At 37.0% G+C, this 17,090-nt stretch overlaps 1 protein-coding gene across 2 annotated transcripts; it reads left to right on the top strand.

Annotated features, from left to right (window-relative positions):
• Nucleotides 1-223: 223 nt before the first annotated feature.
• LOC131160653 (uncharacterized) lies at nt 224-15,805 on the top strand. 2 transcript variants are annotated; one of them, XM_058116506.1, is made up of 5 exons: nt 224-610; nt 718-816; nt 947-1,133; nt 1,217-1,318; nt 15,534-15,805. In XM_058116506.1, the coding sequence occupies exons 1-5, from the start codon at nt 248-250 to the stop codon at nt 15,602-15,604; spliced, it is 822 nt and encodes a 273-aa protein (XP_057972489.1). In that variant the 5' UTR covers nt 224-247; the 3' UTR covers nt 15,605-15,805. The 2 variants fall into 2 exon arrangements, with proteins under 2 accessions (XP_057972489.1, XP_057972488.1); XM_058116505.1 differs by lacking the exon at nt 15,534-15,805 and adding an exon at nt 12,721-13,194.
• Nucleotides 15,806-17,090: the final 1,285 nt, after the last annotated feature.

Raw genomic sequence — 17,090 nt, 5'->3', positions numbered from 1 at the left:
TTAATTTGAAAAAATGTACCCCGCATTTTAATAATTACAACATTAAATAATAACAATACTAAGTATTAGAATTTTATTAAAATTGTTGCTTTTTTATTTCTCTGCTAGGTTCAACCAATGATGAATCAATTTTAATCAAATGCAATTCGATTGAGAACAAAGCATAAATAATTAAATAATTAATTAATTATAAGGTGGTCCCACTGTCCCCATCTCCATTTTCAAAAACAAGAAACTCCTACCGCACATGGCGCTGCGACTGCCTGTAGCAAACCGGTATCTTTCTGCGCCCTTTGTCGGCGTAAATACAGAGCTCGTCTTCGCCAACGATCTCGCTTCGGTTTCTGTTCGCCGACACTTCCATTCCAATCATCTTCCGAGGACCATTGTAAATATGGCAAATGAACCAGAGAAGAGACCCAGAATCTTGTGCCTCCACGGATTCAGGACAAGCGCCAAGATTCTCCAGAATCTGATCGGAAGATGGCCGGAAACCCTGCTCGGAAAGCTCGACTTGGTCTTCCTCGACGCTCCTTTTCCTGCTCGAGGAAAATCTGACGTCGAGGGCATCTTCGATCCTCCCTACTATGAATGGTTCCAGTCCAACCAGGTTTCTTTTCATGTCTCCTTCTTTCCCCCAAATTTCAGTTTTCCCCCTTCTCCGGTACGCAGATTATGCGCCCATCATTTGAGGAATTGAATTTGATCTTCTTATAGGATTTTACAGAGTACATTAACTTTGAAGAATGCGTTGAGTATGTTGAGGATTACATGATGAGGCATGGACCTTTTGATGGTCTACTGGGTTTTTCACAGGTAGGTTGAAGCTGCTTCTAAATGCCCATATCTGCGTGTTTGTGTGTGAGTGTTTTTGTTGCTATATCTTCATTGAATTGTTCATTTCTGAATTGGAAAATTTTGGCTTTGATCAATGAATCAATCCCAGGGGGCGATTCTGTCAGCTGCCTTACCTGGGATGCAAATGCAGGGCGTGGGTCTGACCAAGGTTCCAAATATAAAGTTCTTGGTAATAATATCAGGGGCCAAGTTTGGAGGATCCAAGTTTGGGCTGCCCAAGCTTGCTGCCAATGCCTTCTCGTCTCCTGTTCAGTGCCCTTCTATCCACTTTATAGGTGTTTTTTCAACATTGAAAAGTTGCCCTTTGGTATCACTTGCAAATTAATACTTAATATGACTTATTACTCATGTGCTGCAGGTCAGGCTGACTTCTTGAAGCAAGAAGGAACTGCTCTATTGGAATCATTTGTGGATCCTGTTGTTATTCATCATCCAAAGGGGCACACAGTGCCAAGACTTGGTTAGTAATGCCTTATTATATGTTTGCTTTTTGGTAGATAATTGGCTGAAGTTTTCTGCGCTGGAATATGACTATGATTATGGAAGATAAAATTTAAGGACTATTTGCTTGTATTGGAGGTAATTGTTGAGTAGATTGAAGCCTTCAACTGTTTTTCATCATTTTCACGATGTTATATCGTGTGTGTATTTATAAATAAGAGAGAGAATGGAGAATGATATACCCCCACGGGCATGGCGCGGTGGAAAGGCGTTGGTACGTAAGAACGAAACATCGTGTGTTCGAGTCCTGATAGACGCACTTAGCGCAAGCAGAGCCAACAGTTGACCAAGTTTGACTAGATCTTGTAACCTGACATGGGTCCTAGGCTTGGATTTGATGAACGTCCAACCGGTGCCCGGAAATCGTGACCGTATCTGGATTAACATGAGAGGTGCATCAGAGTGAAGGTCGCCACCCCGTTGGTTTAGTGCCGCACCGGGGGGTCCGAAGGGCTCGTCGATGGCAAGAGTTCCCACGAGAATAAAAAAAAAGAAAAAAAAAAAAAGAATGGGGAATGATGTACACAAATGAGGAACTTCTAGGGAATCTTAATCCGTTCAATTGACTATGGAGGTTACTTTCATTTGGTAGGGAGTTTGTGTTGAAAATAAACTTGTGGTATTATGAAAATTCTACACTCTTTTCAATTTCCATGAAAAATAGAGTCAATCTTAGGCCCCTCTCCACATTTTTTGGATCTATTTAGACTAGTGAGATTAGGTAACATAATGGGAGAAGTGTTGGGCTTTGTGGAGCCTAGTTATATTCTAGAAATATTGAGAGTCTCGCTCAAGTGCTCGACCAGGAAGACCCTTAAGGGCGACCAAGTCGAGATTCTGAGATTTCTTGAAGGACGAGATCCTGCAAGTCTCGACCATCATCTCAACTAGCAAGACTTAATGGTGCGACTAGGTTGAGGATGCTGAAGTTCAAGATTCTTGATTTCCCGCGAGGCTCGACCAGGTCACAACCATAGTAAACAGGGGTGCGACTAGGTCGACGGGGACGATCTTCTGTGCGAGATTTCAGCAGAATTTTCCTATTTCGAAAGTTACGATTTTGTAAAACCTAAGATATATATTTCTAATGTTTGTCTATGTGAGTAGAGCGGCGTAGAAGTGTGCAGCAGCGTGGAGAGTGTTGTGAGCTCTTGTGTGCACGATCCAAAGGTGTTTGCTTTTTTTGTTTAGGGCGTGTGCACGTCGTTTCTTCCTTGTTGAGAGTGAGAGAAACTCTATAATTGCTGCACTCTATATACTTCCTTGATAATAGTGAAATCTCTACAACTTCGTGGACATAGGCAAAATTGTTGAACCACGTAAATATTGTTTTGTGCATGCATGTGATTATTTTCTTTGGCATGTGCTTGTCTTTATCTTATTTCTTATAGGTTTAGTGTTCTGGGAATTTTCGCGTGTTTGTTCATTCCCTTACAACAGGTATCAGAGCCTACGGTTAGACTTGAGTGGGAGCAATGGCAGAGGAAGTAGGAAAGGCGTCTGGGATAGAAAAGTTTGATGACACAAACTTTAGATTTTGGAGGATGCAAAACGAGGATTATCTCTATGGGAAAAAGTTGCATGTACCGCTTTTGGGAGAAAAACCTGCAACCTTGAAGGATGAGGAATGGACTTTCCTTGACAGACAGGTACTGAGAGTTATCATATTAACTCTGTCTAGGTTTGTTGCACACAACGTTGTAAAGGAGAAGACCAAAGCAGATCTGATGAAGGCTTTGTCTGGTATGTATGAAAAGCCATCAGCAAATAACAAGGTACATTTGATGAAGAAATTATTTAATTTAAAGATGACAGAGAATGCATCAGTTGCACAACATTTGAATGATTTTAACACAATCACAAATCAATTGTCATCTATAGAAATTGATTTTGATGATGAGATACATGCACTGATCGTTTTAGCTTCGTTGCCAAACAATTGGGAGGCCATGAGGATGGCTGTAAGTAACTCCACAGGAAAAGAAAAATTAAAGTATAATGACATAAGAGATTTAGTTTTTCCTGAGGAGATTCGCAAAAAGGATGCAGGTGAAACCTCAGGATCTGGTTTTGCCCTAAACCTTGAGACAAGAGGTAGAGGTAATGATTGAAATTCAAATTGGGGTAGATCAAAATCTAGAAATTCTAATCAAAATAGAAGTAAATTAAGATCTGGCCAAAAAGGACAATGCTGGAACTGTGGGAAAACAGGTCACTTCAAGAGGCAATGCAATAGTCTCAAGAAGAATAATGAAGATGACTCTAATAATGTCGTAACAGAAGAGTACAAGATGCATTACTTATTGTAGTGGATAGTCTACTTGATGATTGGGTTTTAGACTCAGGAGCTTCATTTCATACCACGTCACACCAAGAAATCATACAAGAATTACGTTGTAGGTGATTTCGGTAAGGTGTATTTGGCTAATGGCACAACCTTGGATATTGTGGGTATGGGAAAAGTCCGGATGTCATTGCCCAATGGGTCAGTTTGGTTACTAGAGAAGGTATGACATATTCCTGACCTAAGAAGGAATTTGATTTTTGTCGGACAACTTGATGATGAAGGACATGCAATGTTGTTCGCTGGTGGCACTTGGAAGGTTACAAAGGGAGCTAGAGTATTGGCTCGTGGAAAGAAGTCTAGTACTCTATATATGACCTCAAGTCCAAGAGACACGGTTGCAATTGCTGAAGTGAGTACTGATACAAGTTTATGACACTGCAGACTTGGTCATATGAGTGAGAAAGGTATGAAGACGTTGCTGTCAAAAGGGAAGCTACCAAAATTGGAGTTCATTGATTTTGACTTTTGTGAAAGCTGCATTTTAGGGAAGCAGAAAAGGATGAGCTTCTTGAAAACCGGCAGAACACCGAAGGCTGAAAAATTGTAGTTAGTACACAGTGATTTGTGGGGGCCTTCTTCGGTTGCATCCCTTGGAGGTTCAAGGTATTACATTACTTTCATTGATGACTCAACTAGAAAGGTATGAGTTTATTTTCTGAAAAATAAATCTGATGTATTTGACACTTTTAAGAAGTGGAAGACTATGGTTGAAACTGAGATAGGTTTGAAAGTAAAATGTTTGAAATCAGACAATGGAGGAGAATACATAGATGGAGGGTTCAGAGAGTATTGTGTTGCACATGGAATCAGAATGGAGAAGACCATTCCTGAGATACCACAGCAAAATGGTGTGGCTGAGCGCATGAACAAAACTCTCAATGAGTGTGTTAGGAGTATGAGGTTACATGATGGACTACCAAAAACTTTCTGAGCTGATGTTATTAGCACTGTAGCTTACGTGATAAACCGAGGACCTTCGGTTCCCATGAATTTCAGACTTCCTAAAGAGGTTTGGAGCGATAAAGAGGTAAAGTTTTCTTATTTAAAAGTTTTTAGGTGTGTTTCTTATGTTTATATTGATTCTGATGCTCGTAGTAAACTTGATGCAAAGTTTAAAATATATTTTTTCATTGGCTATGGTGATGAGAAATTTGGCTATCGGTTTTGGGATGAACAAAATAGGAAAATCATCAAAAATAGAAATGTGATATTTAATGAACAGGTTATGTACAAGGATAGGTCAATTGTAGTGTCTGATGTTACAAAAATAGATCAGAAGAAATCTAAGTTTATTAACTTAGATGAGTTGACCGAAAGCACTGTCCAGGAGAGGGGTGAAGAGGACAAGGAGAATGTAGAATCATAGGTCAAAATAGACCTGTAGTTGCGGTCTGTAGATCTTCCAGGGCCATTAGACCTCCACAACGTTATTCACCCGCTCCAAATTATCTCCTGTTAACTGATGGTGGTGAGCCAGAATGTTATGATGCAGCCTTGCAAGTTGAAAATTTGAGCAAGTAAGAGTTAGCCATAACAGATGAGATGGATTCCTTGTTGGGGAATCAGACATGGGAATTGACTGAATTGCTAGTAAGGAAGAAGGCTTCGCACAACAAGTGGGTATTCAGAATAAAGAATGGGCATGATGGTAGCAAGCGCTACAAAGCCAGATTAGTTGTCAAAGGGTTTCAGCAAAAGCAGCGCATTGACTTCACAAAAATATTTTCTCCAGTTGTGAAGATGTCTACAATTAGACTAGTACTGAGAATGATGGCTACTGAAAACCTACATCTTGAGCAGTTAGATGTGAAGACGACATTCCTTCATGGTGACTTGGAGAAAGACATTTACATGAGTAAACCAAAAGGGTTCATTGTCTAGGGATAAGAGAATTTAGTATGCAAATTGAGGAAGAACTTGTATAGCCTAAAACCAAGACAGTGGTACAAGATATTTGACAGTTTTATGCATAGAATTGAGTTCAAGAGATGTGAAGCTGATCATTGTTGCTATATTAAGTTTTTTGACAAGTCTTACATCATTCTATTGCTGTATGTAGATGATATGCTCATTGCAGGGTCTAGCATTGAGGAGATTGATAATCTGAAGAAGCAATTGTCAAAACAGTTTGCAATGAAGGATTTGAGAGTTGCAAAGAAAATCCTTGGAATGAAGATCATTAGAGATAAGGTTAATGGTACATTGAAGCTTTCATAGTCGGAGTATGTGAAGAAAGTTCTTAGCAGATTCAACATGAATGAAGCTAAACCAGTGAGCACACCTTTGGATAGTCAATTCAAACTAAGCAAAGAACAATCACCGAAGACAGAAGAAGAAAGGGATCATATGAGTAAGGTGTCCTATGCCTCAGCTATCGGCAGCTTAATGTATGCTATGGTGTGTATAAGGCCAGACGTTGCACATGCAGTGGGAGTTGTGAGCAGATTCATGAGTAGGCCTAGAAAACAGCATTAGGAGGCAGTCAAGTGGATTCTGAGATATCTGAAGGGTTCATCAGATGCATGTCTTTACTTGAAAGGTGCAAGTTTAAAGTTGTAGGGTTATTTAGATGTTGATTATGCTAGTGATACTGATAGTAGAAAGAATACTACTGACTTTGTATTTACTCTGGGTGGTACAGCTATATCTTAGGCTTCAAATCTCCAAAAGATTGTTACTTTGTCTACTACAGAAGCTGAGTATGTTGCAGCAATTGAAGCTGGAAAGGAAATGATTTGGCTACATGGTTTCTTAGATGAATTGGGTAAGAAGTAAAAGATGAGCATTCTACACAGTGACAGTCAAAGTGCAATCTTTCTTCTAAAAATTCGGCTTTTCATTCAAAGTCGAAACATATATAGATAAAATACCACTTTATTCGTTACCTTGTTGAAGATAAGCTGGTAAGACTTGAGAAGATCTGTGGATCTAAGAACCCGACAGACATATTGACTAAGGGTGTCACTATTGAGAAGCTGAAGTTGTGTGTAGCTTCAATTAGCCTTCTACCTTGAGGACAGGAGGATAAGTTGTAGGGATGAGGGATTATTCTTTCAGAGAATTGCGGTTGATGTTGGTGATTGAACTAGTCTCCAAGTAGGAGATTTGTTGGGCTTTGTGGACCTAGTTATGTTTAATCTATGGAGCGAAGGCCTGGGCTGATAGTGTAGCGCCTCGACCCTCTCGGTGGGCTTGGAGTGCCACTAAACATACATTTCTCTGATATCATACATATACAACCCGCCCTAACAAGAGAAAAATGAGTGTTTCATACTGAATTGCATAAACATACACAGTAGAAAACATACATCTTCTAATAAAACTTATCAGAGTTTCTAACTGTTTCTCATATACATCCATACATAATCGAAAACATAATCTGCTATATATATACAATCCCCAAAAGACAGACACTGCATAAAATCTCACCTAGCTTTGACAAGGACTGTCTACTATCTAACTCTACTTGACAACATGCTAGGCTCGATCCCTTAGAGGACCTGAAACAACATTTGTATGCTAGGGTGAGACACCTCTCAGTAAGACAGATTACATTATTATCAGTGTGTGGCTAGCATGGGATTTCGTGTGTACATATACTGCTAATATTTAAATACATTTAATTGATATTTTAAAATTTGTACTGTTGTTCTGTAAATCTGAAAATACATACTTTGGTTCAATATAGCCATTTCTATAGTAAATATGCCTAGAAGATACAGCCTGGTCTGTAAGACTAGCGTCGTCATGCCATCACATACACGTGCGACATGCTTCTCCCTATGACGGGTTGTGCGGCCCAAAGGCTGGACCTAGCAAATAGCCGACCGACTAATGTTAAGTCAAACATAAAGTAATATGATGGTGCCTACTCTCTCTTTGTGCCCGAGGCCGCTCGAAGGCTAAGTCATCTGGAATACTCCGTCAGATGGGGCCCCAAAATTACTCCTTCGGGGAGTACTTTACCCAGGCCACCAGTCGCATTTCCCATCTATACTCTATCTGAGCAGTGTGGTTGCACCCCTACATACATATAACTACGGTACTGTGCTTAACCATGAGAACATCATAACAGGGCTCTACTATCATATATAACAATTCACATCATATAAAACTGTAATCATCATTCATTCTATAAAAATGAAATATAACATACTCTATACATATCTCTGTAAAATATATCTGTCAGATACTAGCTTGGTAAAAACCGGTGTATCATAAACTTGGCATTTAGCCATCACATCTCATCTCATCTCATCTCTTCTCTTAGCATGTAGCCATCATATCTCTCATCTCGGCATATAGACGTTACAGTTCAGTATTACACAAAACCTGCTCATTTAATGTCAATTAAAAATATACTTATGCCACTCAAGTTTTCATCTGGTAACTCATACATAACTCATCTACTTGAGAACATAAATATTGCTGCTAAAACTAGGGTATGAATATCTCCAGGTTATTATTTTACTAAATATAGATATATAACTAAATACGAGAAAAATGGAGATAATCTACCCTACCGTCTTTGGTTGATTTTAAACAAGTCTATGATTTAAAATAACAGTTTCCCAACCAGTAAAAACATTTAGAAAAATCAATACTATATTTTAAAAATATCATACTTAAATTTAAACGGTTGGTTTCGAAAATAAAGTCGGTTAACCGAACCCAAGGCCCGAAAACCCTAGAATAGTTGTAATTGTTTATCAAAAATCTGCTTTAACATTTCAATCCGTTAGAACTAGACCTGACAAAGCGGATTGGGTCGGATAATCTGTGAAGGATAAGGCAGATTATCGGATGAAGAAATCATAATCCATATTCGACTCGTTTAAATAGCAGATTAGGCGATTTCGGGTCGGATAATTCATGGCGGATGTGCGAATAGTCCACCATTCTCAAATATAATTTTATTAAAAATTTATTTTGTATCATAATAATTTAAGTTGTATATGATAACTTGTAATTAGTTTGTGTATTGACTTTTCTAGTAATTATATCAATCATTCAATCGTTTATACCAATTAACAATTCGTGATTCATGTAATATTTTCTTTTATGATATTTTGTCCATTGCTTAAACTATGCCTATTTCACTATATGAGGTTTCCATGATATTTTATTTTCCTTTTTGTAATATTTTTTTTATGGTAGTTCCTATGATTATAAAATTGTTAAAGTTTAATCCTTTCAATAGAGCGAACACATGCAAAATCTTGGATCAAGAGTTGATCAACAACCACACACTAAAAATATCAAGTTCATTTTTTTTTAATGTGAAAAACTCATGTTTAAACAGTTAAGAAATCACATAAAAAATACATGGAAAATTTTTCTTGCTTATTTTACTTTAATCATAGTGACACAATTTTACTTATAGACTATTTTTTTATAATAATAATAATAATAATAACATCGAAGCAATCAAATTAATACATACCATGCTAAATCGTCTTCAATGGCCTCAAACGAACTTTTAAGATGACGTTGGAAGTAACTAAATTAATACATACCAACAAAACCCCATGTGGGAAAAACTCAAAAAAAAAAAAGGGTAAAATATAAGCCAAAAATCAATCGATTGATCATAAATCAATTTTTTAATTATATTTAATTTATTAAGAATATATATATATATATATATATATGTGTGTGTGTGTGTGTGTGTGTGTGTATTTATGTATGTATAATACCTAATAGTCTCAAAAGATACGAGCTGACTCAAATATGTGGGATGGGTAACTATAGTGCCCTCTAACTTCATGTTGGTTTTGTCGAATGTAATGGGAGTAGAAAGATACAGAATGAAAATTTGAATACAAAGAAGGATAAAATTAGATAATAAATTCAATTATATTCACCATCCCGAATATTTCATTCTATTTATATGTACCAAACATATAAACAAAAGTCTGTTGTTGTCTCCATGATCTTCTCAAGTCAAGCCCTTCTAAAAATTTGAGCACGAGTATTGCATCATAATTTAAATTATAAAAAACCAAATTAAATTACAATTTTTATTTAAAAAAAATTAGGACTTTAATGATAATTTAGTTTCATTACTCTGAGGAACCAAACCTAGCAAACAAATAAATAAAATTTCTCCCAAAATTAATAGCAAAGCCCATTGCCCCATAATTTGGTAAAAGAGGAGAGTGGTTTTGATAAAATATAGTAATGTGATTTTGTATGTCAAAAATCAGTGTGCACAGCTATGGCGCTTCCCCTATCCCTTCGTTTCCGATAGCATCTCTCGCAGCTACCCAAAAACCTACACCCCTCACTCTCACTCTCACTCTCTCTCTCATTAATCTCCATCCCCTCCCCATTTCAACACCTTCCCATTCCTCAAAATCAGAAGGATCTGGCCTAACTGATTCGTCATCAACGCCATCAAAGGAGGAGGTCGCCAAGACGACAAGAAGGAGGAGGAGTCTTCCGAAACCACAACCACGCAACAACAAAATCCCCCAGAAGAACTCGAATCGCCTTTGGAGTTGGGATCGTAGATCAGAAAAGCCACAAGGGAGAGAGGAGAGCAAAGACAAAGATGGGCGTCCGACGAGGGCCGACTGGGCGAGTGACTGAGCAAGGGAATCGTGGCTCGTGGATAGTAGTTGGCAACGACAGTGGGAGTGGAACTTTGAGATTTAGGATTGGGTTGGCTTGGGAGTGCGACTGACGGATTGTTGGCTGTGTAAGCTGTCTGTGTGGCGTGTGAGCCGTGTGGGCACTGCCGCATTGGGCTCTGGGCAGGGTAGTTGGGCTTTTATGGGTTAATTAGTAATAGGCTTTTAAGAGGGTTGGCAGATATCCGCCGGATAAACCGACCCGACCCGCTAAGGAAGCGGATATAGAAATGAAAAACCATATTCGATTCATTTAGTAAGCGGTTGATTATAAGTCAGTTAAAACGAGTCGGATGCGGGTCGGTTTAACGGTTTTTTATCCATTTTGCCAGGTCTAGTTAGAACTTATGAACATAACTGACATAATATAATCCCTTTAACTTTTTTCCGGAAAACACATGAGACGCTCGAAAATCGAACCCTAGATTTTTCCCGAAATCAAGAATCCACACCGCTAGACTTGTAGATATTCGCTCCCTGATCCTCATAATAACTTCTGATTGTTGAAACGGGCAATGAACGATGAAGGATCGAAGAGAGAGAGAGAGAGAGAGAGAGAGAGAGAGAGAGAGAGAGAGAGAGAGAGAGAGAGAGGGAGAGATATTTTGATTTCTTAACCATGAAGCAATTGAAAGTCTATTTATAGACCCCTTGACCCGGACAAAATGACGCCTTCGTCGACGAACCACATAAGGTCGTTCGTAGCAAAGTCCTCTTCTTCGGAATTTGTACCTCTAAATCCCCTTGCAAACTCTCTTATCCACCAGCGTAGCAAAGTCCTGAATCTGTAGTATTGCCGTTTGCTTTCGAATCTTCTTCTTCAGACCCCTCTCAAACTTCCAAGCTTTCCTCGCCTCATCCGGTACCATAAACGGAGCAAAGCAAGACAACTCCATGAATCTGGCAGCATACTACTGAACTGACAGTTGCCCTTGTGTCAAAATCGTGAACACCTCCATCTTTTCCTGACCGTGGCTGGAAAGTACCGCTCAAAGAACACCTCTCTGAAACGGCCTCATGTCATCGCCACCTATACCGGCCTCTGTTCCTCCAACATCCTCACTAATTCTCACCACCTTTGGGCTTCTTCAGCCAACTTGAACGTCGCATAGAGCACCTTCTGCTCATCCATACAATGCAGAACAATTAAGATCTTCTCGATCTCCTGAATCCAATTCTCTACTCGGATTGGGTTTGAACTCCCGCGAAGATAGGAGGCTTTAGTCTAGTGAACTGATCAATGGAACCTTCGAGCTCAGCCGTGGGACGGTCCTGCCCCCTAGAACTCCACATGACCTCTGCCATAAACTGTTGGGCAAAGTCACGAAGTACCACCGTAGTATCATTGTCAGTCTCATGGCCAGCCCCCTCACAACTATTGCACCAGCGTTCGTAGTATTATCCTTGGACTCCATCTTGAAGAGACAATTGAGAAAATTGTTTAGAATCTTGGTACCCTACATATCTGCTACTATTACAATACTATAATACTCATTTCAATAACTTAACATTCCTAATAACGACATACTCTGCTAACTTGATACTCTCATTCTAACTCAAGTTCCGCTCCTCCACTCGGAAACAAAATCGTCAATGGATTGCCGTGATTTTCTAAACCCGTCGACTGATCTAAAAAAACACAGAAATCCGCCAATGATTTCTATCTCCAAGCTTACGAAGCTAAACCTGAAAGTCCTATTATACCCATTTCTATCCTTATCCTGCTTTGACACCTAAGCTCTAGTAAGACTCTTTTAATCTCGTCTAACCAAGTCCACAAGACCTAACAACCTGATTGGTTCTGACACCAACTGTAGCGCCCTGACCCTCTCGATGGGCTCGGAGTGCCACTAAACATACATAACATACATTTCTCTGATACCATACATATACAACCCGCTCTTGTTCCATACTGAACTGCATAAACATACACAACAGAAAACATACATCTTCTAATAAAACTTACCAAAGTTTCTGACTGTTTCTCATATACATCCATACATAACCAAAAACATTATCGGCTATATATATACAATCCCCAAAAGACAGACACTGCATAAAATCTCACCAGCTCTGACAAGGACTATCTATTATCTAACTCTTCCTGGCAACACGCTAGGCTCGATCCCTCGGAGGACTTGAAGCAACATTTGTGTGCTAGGGTGAGACACCTCTCAGTATGACAGATTACTTTATTATTAGTGTGTGACTAGCATGAGATTTCGTGTGTACATAAATTGCTAACATTTATATATATTTAATTGACATTTTAAAATCTGTAATGCTGCTCTGTAAATCTGAAAATACATGCTCTAGCTCAATATAGTCTTTTCTATATTAAATATGCTCATATATGCCTAGAAGATACAACCTGATCTGTAGGACTAGCGTCGTTATGCCATCACATACACGTGCGACATGCTTCCCCTCATGACGAGTTGTGCGGCCCGAAAGCTGGACCTAGCAAATAGCCGACCGATTAATGCTAAGTCAAACATAAAGTAGTACGATGGTGCCTACTCTCTCTTTGTGCCCGAAGGCCGCCCGAAGGCTGAGTCATCCAAAATACTCCGTCAGATGGGGCCTCAAAATTACTCCTTCGGAGAGTACTTTACCCTGGCCACTAGTTGGCGTTCCCATCCACACTCTATCTGAGCAGTGTGGTTGCACCCCTATATACATATAGCTACGGTACTGTGTTTAACCATGAGAACATCATAACAGGGTTTTACTATCATATATGGCAATTTACGTCATATAAAACTGTAATCATCATTCATTTCATAAAAATGTATTATAACATACTCTGTACATATCTTTGTAAAATATATCTATCAGATACTAACTCGGTAAAAATCAGCGTATCATAAACTCGGTATTTATCCATTGCATCTCATCTCATCTCATCTTTTCTCTTGGCATGTAGCCATCATATCTCTCATTTCGGCATATAGCCGTTACAGTTCAGTATTACAAAAAACCTACTCATTTAATGTCAATTAAAAATATACTCATGCCACACAAGTTTTCATCTTGTAACTCATACATAACTCATCTGCTTGAAAACATAAATACTGCTACTAAAACTAGGGTATGAGTATCTCCAGGTTATTATTTTACTAAATATAGATATATAACTAAATACGAGAAAAATGGAGATAATCAACCCTACCATCTTTGGTTGATTTTAAACAAGTCTATGGTTTAAAATAACAGTTACCCAACCGGTAAAAACATTCAGAAAGACCAATACTATATTTTAAAAATATCATACTTAAATTTAAACGGTTGGTTTCGAAAATAAAGTCGGCTAATCGAACCCTAGGCCCGAAACCCCTAGAAAAGCCATAACTGTTTATCTAAATCCGCTTTGACATTTCAATCTGTTAGAACTATGAACATAACTAACATAATATAATCCCCTTACCTTTTTCCTGAAAAACACTCGAGATGCTCGAAAATCGAATCCTAGTTTTTTCCCGAAATCAAGAATCCACTCTGCTAGACTTATAGATATTCACTCCCTGATCCTCGTGGTAACATCCAATCGTTGAAACGGACAACAAACAGCGAAGGATCGAAGAGAGAGAGAGAGAGTGTGGGCTCAGGTTCTAGAGAGAGAGGGAGAGATATTTTGATTTCTTAACTATGAAGCAATTGAAAATCTATTTATAGATCCCTTGACCCGGTCAAATTCGTCAACGAAATGACGCCTTTGTCGACGAACCACATAAGTCCGGTCATCGATGAAAGAAGGGTCTCGTCGACGAACCCTAAGCCTGATATTTTTTGGATGTTCTGGATCTCTTCGTCGGCGAAACTCTGAATTTTGTCGACGAAAAGCTTGCTGAAAATCCCCTTTTCCTACTTATTTAATTTTTTTATTTTCCTGATTTGGGTCTCTACATATAGGCCCAAGCTTGGCCAGAAATACTAAGAGTCTCGCCCAAGTGCTTGACTAGGAAGACCTTGAAGGGTGACCAAGTCGAGATTCTGAGATTTCTTAAAGGACGAGATCCTGCAAGTCTTGACCATCGTCTCGACCAGTAAGACTTAATGGTGCGACTAGGTCGAGGATGCTGAAGTTCAAGATTCTCGATTTCCCGCGAGGCTCGACCAAGTCGCAACCATAGGGAATAGGGGTGCAACTAGGTCGACGGCGAACATCTTCTGTGCGAGATTTCGGCAGAACTTTCCTATTTCGAAAGTTATGATCTTGTAAACCCTAAGATATATATTTCTACTCGATTATATATTAAGAATTAATATAACTAAACTATATTTAAGAAATTTCAATTTTCATCCTTTTGCTCTTCTCGCTCATACTAAATATTAGAACCAAACTACTTCCTATCCTTTAAAATGCAATTTTCCTGAACTGTTCATTAACTGAAGCCTCAATACTTATCACACCCTTTACAATTCGCTAGTCGCTATAATGGCACTTCGATGGATTATACACAATTAGGCAGATGAAAAACTGTATCTTAAAAAAATAGTTTTTAATATGTTAATCTTTTTTTTTCCCCTAAAAGATTGGGTTTAAGAAATTTGCTTTAACATTTAGATAAAACAGCATTTTTTGATAATATATTTGTGTATTTCATGTAATTTTTCAATGGAATGTCATGAACATGTCATTAGATTATCTTATTTGAAGATTGAGTATTGATAAACCTTTTTTTTTTTTAAATTCTTCTTATAATGCTGATTTGAGCAAGTGTGCTAAAGCTTCTTATAATAGCAACGTTCAAATTGGATTTGATGCAACCGAAGAAGGGATCCTAATTAATAGCCTATGTGTTGATTGAATTTGGACCCCATCCAACAATGGTTTTGGCTTAATCAAAGTGATCAAATTCGTTCTTTATTAGTTTGGAACAACACAAATAGCTTGCTTGTGATTTTCCTCAGAGCGACTATCCATTCTTTTCTATACTCTCATATCTCTTAATCTCTTATAATAGCTTATATTTGAAAGCGTGGATTTTAGACTTTAAATTTGAATTTATGTTGATCGGGAGAAAATGCAATACAAAATTGTACTAATTTAAATTCACAAGAATTCAAATCTAAAATCCGAAATCCATGCTCCCAAACATTACCTTTGAAGTATTTATTAAAGATCATGTTAATTTTCAATAGTGAGTACCACAATAATTAGTCATTTTCTCCCTTCCTTGCTATGTGTGCAGATGAGAAAAGCCTCGAGACATTGCTTAGCTTCATTAAGAGGATCGAGGAGAAGCCCGAACATGAAGAATAAGAGATTAGCATAGATGCAAACATTGTATGCATTTTTCCTCTTTAATTTTCCATGAAAACTTTATCACTCTTGTTGTAGGATGCTCCTCATTTTTCATGCTATATGTTGGAAACTAGTCAACAAAACCATAGCCATTTCATAAGTTCTTATAAATTGAGCTGACCTACCATTATAATGAAGTCTCTGCACATTTTCTTATTATTTCTTAAGACGTATTTACTTTTGCTTCAAAAAAGTAATTCTGAAAAGCACTTTTTACTTAGATAAGTATTATTATCTAGATGAAAGCCAAACAATACCTTTTTTTTTTTTTTTTTTTCATATAAGCACTTATTTAAATAGTTTTTTTTTTTTAACAATAAATAACTTATTTTTTAAGTGACTCCAAACAAGGGCTTATGAAACGTTAACGTCAAGCGTGTGTAACACTTGAACTTTAGTTTTAAAATTACCTTGATCCTATGTGATGCATGGGTGATACATAATATTTATTTATAATATATGATTTAGGAAGTGTAGTGCTTTTAAAAAATATTAATAATTTTTTGTATATGATTTTTTAATTCATGAGCAAAACATCGGGCTCTTTTTTAATCGTTATAATATGCTAAAATTATGTTGACAATGGAAATATATTTTAAATTCGTTAAGAAAATCTAGTTGTTGGCGAAGTTCTTTATTTAAACACGAAGTATATTTACTATTTATAAAGTAGTAATTGATGATTTCATTAGAAAATTTGAGTTAATCCGAACTAACTGACATTCCATATTTAACTGAAGTCAAAATCGATCGAACCGAATTTTGGTTAAAGCGGTTATAATATATATATAAAATATAGATTTTTAATATATATAAAATATATAACATATATAAAATTTTAATATATATAAAAAATAAATAACATTTTAGTATATATATAATATATTAAATATTTTAATATATAATATATATAATTATTTATTATTAATTTATACTATTTGGAACCGAACCCAAAAACTGAATTGAAAATCGATAATCAAAATTCAATAAAAATGAAAAGAGAACTGAACTGATCAAATTTACTCGGTTAATTCAATTTTTAACTGAATTATGCTCATGCTAGCATATGAGTAATTATTAAATTTTTTTAATAATTTTATGAAAATTAAATTAAAAAATGAGATTATTTTTTTTTAAAAAAATGAACAACTATTATGTACAAAATAATGATTAAGCCCATAGCTCATCGGAGATTTACCAAAAAGAAAAAAAAATCTTTTTTTCTTTGGAAATAATTGTCTTTTTATAAAGTATAAGGAGATGTTTTTTTTTTTTTTGATAAAATTTAAAGGAAGTTCTTCAAATTCTTGAAACATCTAAGGAGATGTTAATGTCGTTTTTAAAATGGATAAAAATCCGTTTGTCCAAATCAAATTTGACCCTTTTAAATCGACTCAGAATTGACTCGCACATTAAATTAATTAGACATGATTTTTAAATTTTT

Source organism: Malania oleifera, chromosome 7 (genome assembly GCF_029873635.1).
Source record: "Malania oleifera isolate guangnan ecotype guangnan chromosome 7, ASM2987363v1, whole genome shotgun sequence".
In the NCBI taxonomy this organism is placed as follows: Eukaryota; Viridiplantae; Streptophyta; class Magnoliopsida; order Santalales; family Ximeniaceae; genus Malania; species Malania oleifera.
The sequence above is the reverse complement of the archived record's forward strand: the minus strand, read 5'-3'. Positions and strand labels throughout refer to the sequence as shown.

Excerpts from the sequence above, each read along its gene's own strand:
- LOC131160653 (XM_058116505.1), top strand. The coding sequence starts at position 248 with ATGGCGCTGCGACTGCCTGTAGCAAACCGGTATCTTTCTGCGCCCTTT. Across the intron at positions 611-717 it reads AATGGTTCCAGTCCAACCAG|GATTTTACAGAGTACATTAA; the intron begins GTTTCTTTTCAT and ends ATCTTCTTATAG. Across the intron at positions 817-946 it reads GTCTACTGGGTTTTTCACAG|GGGGCGATTCTGTCAGCTGC; the intron begins GTAGGTTGAAGC and ends AATCAATCCCAG.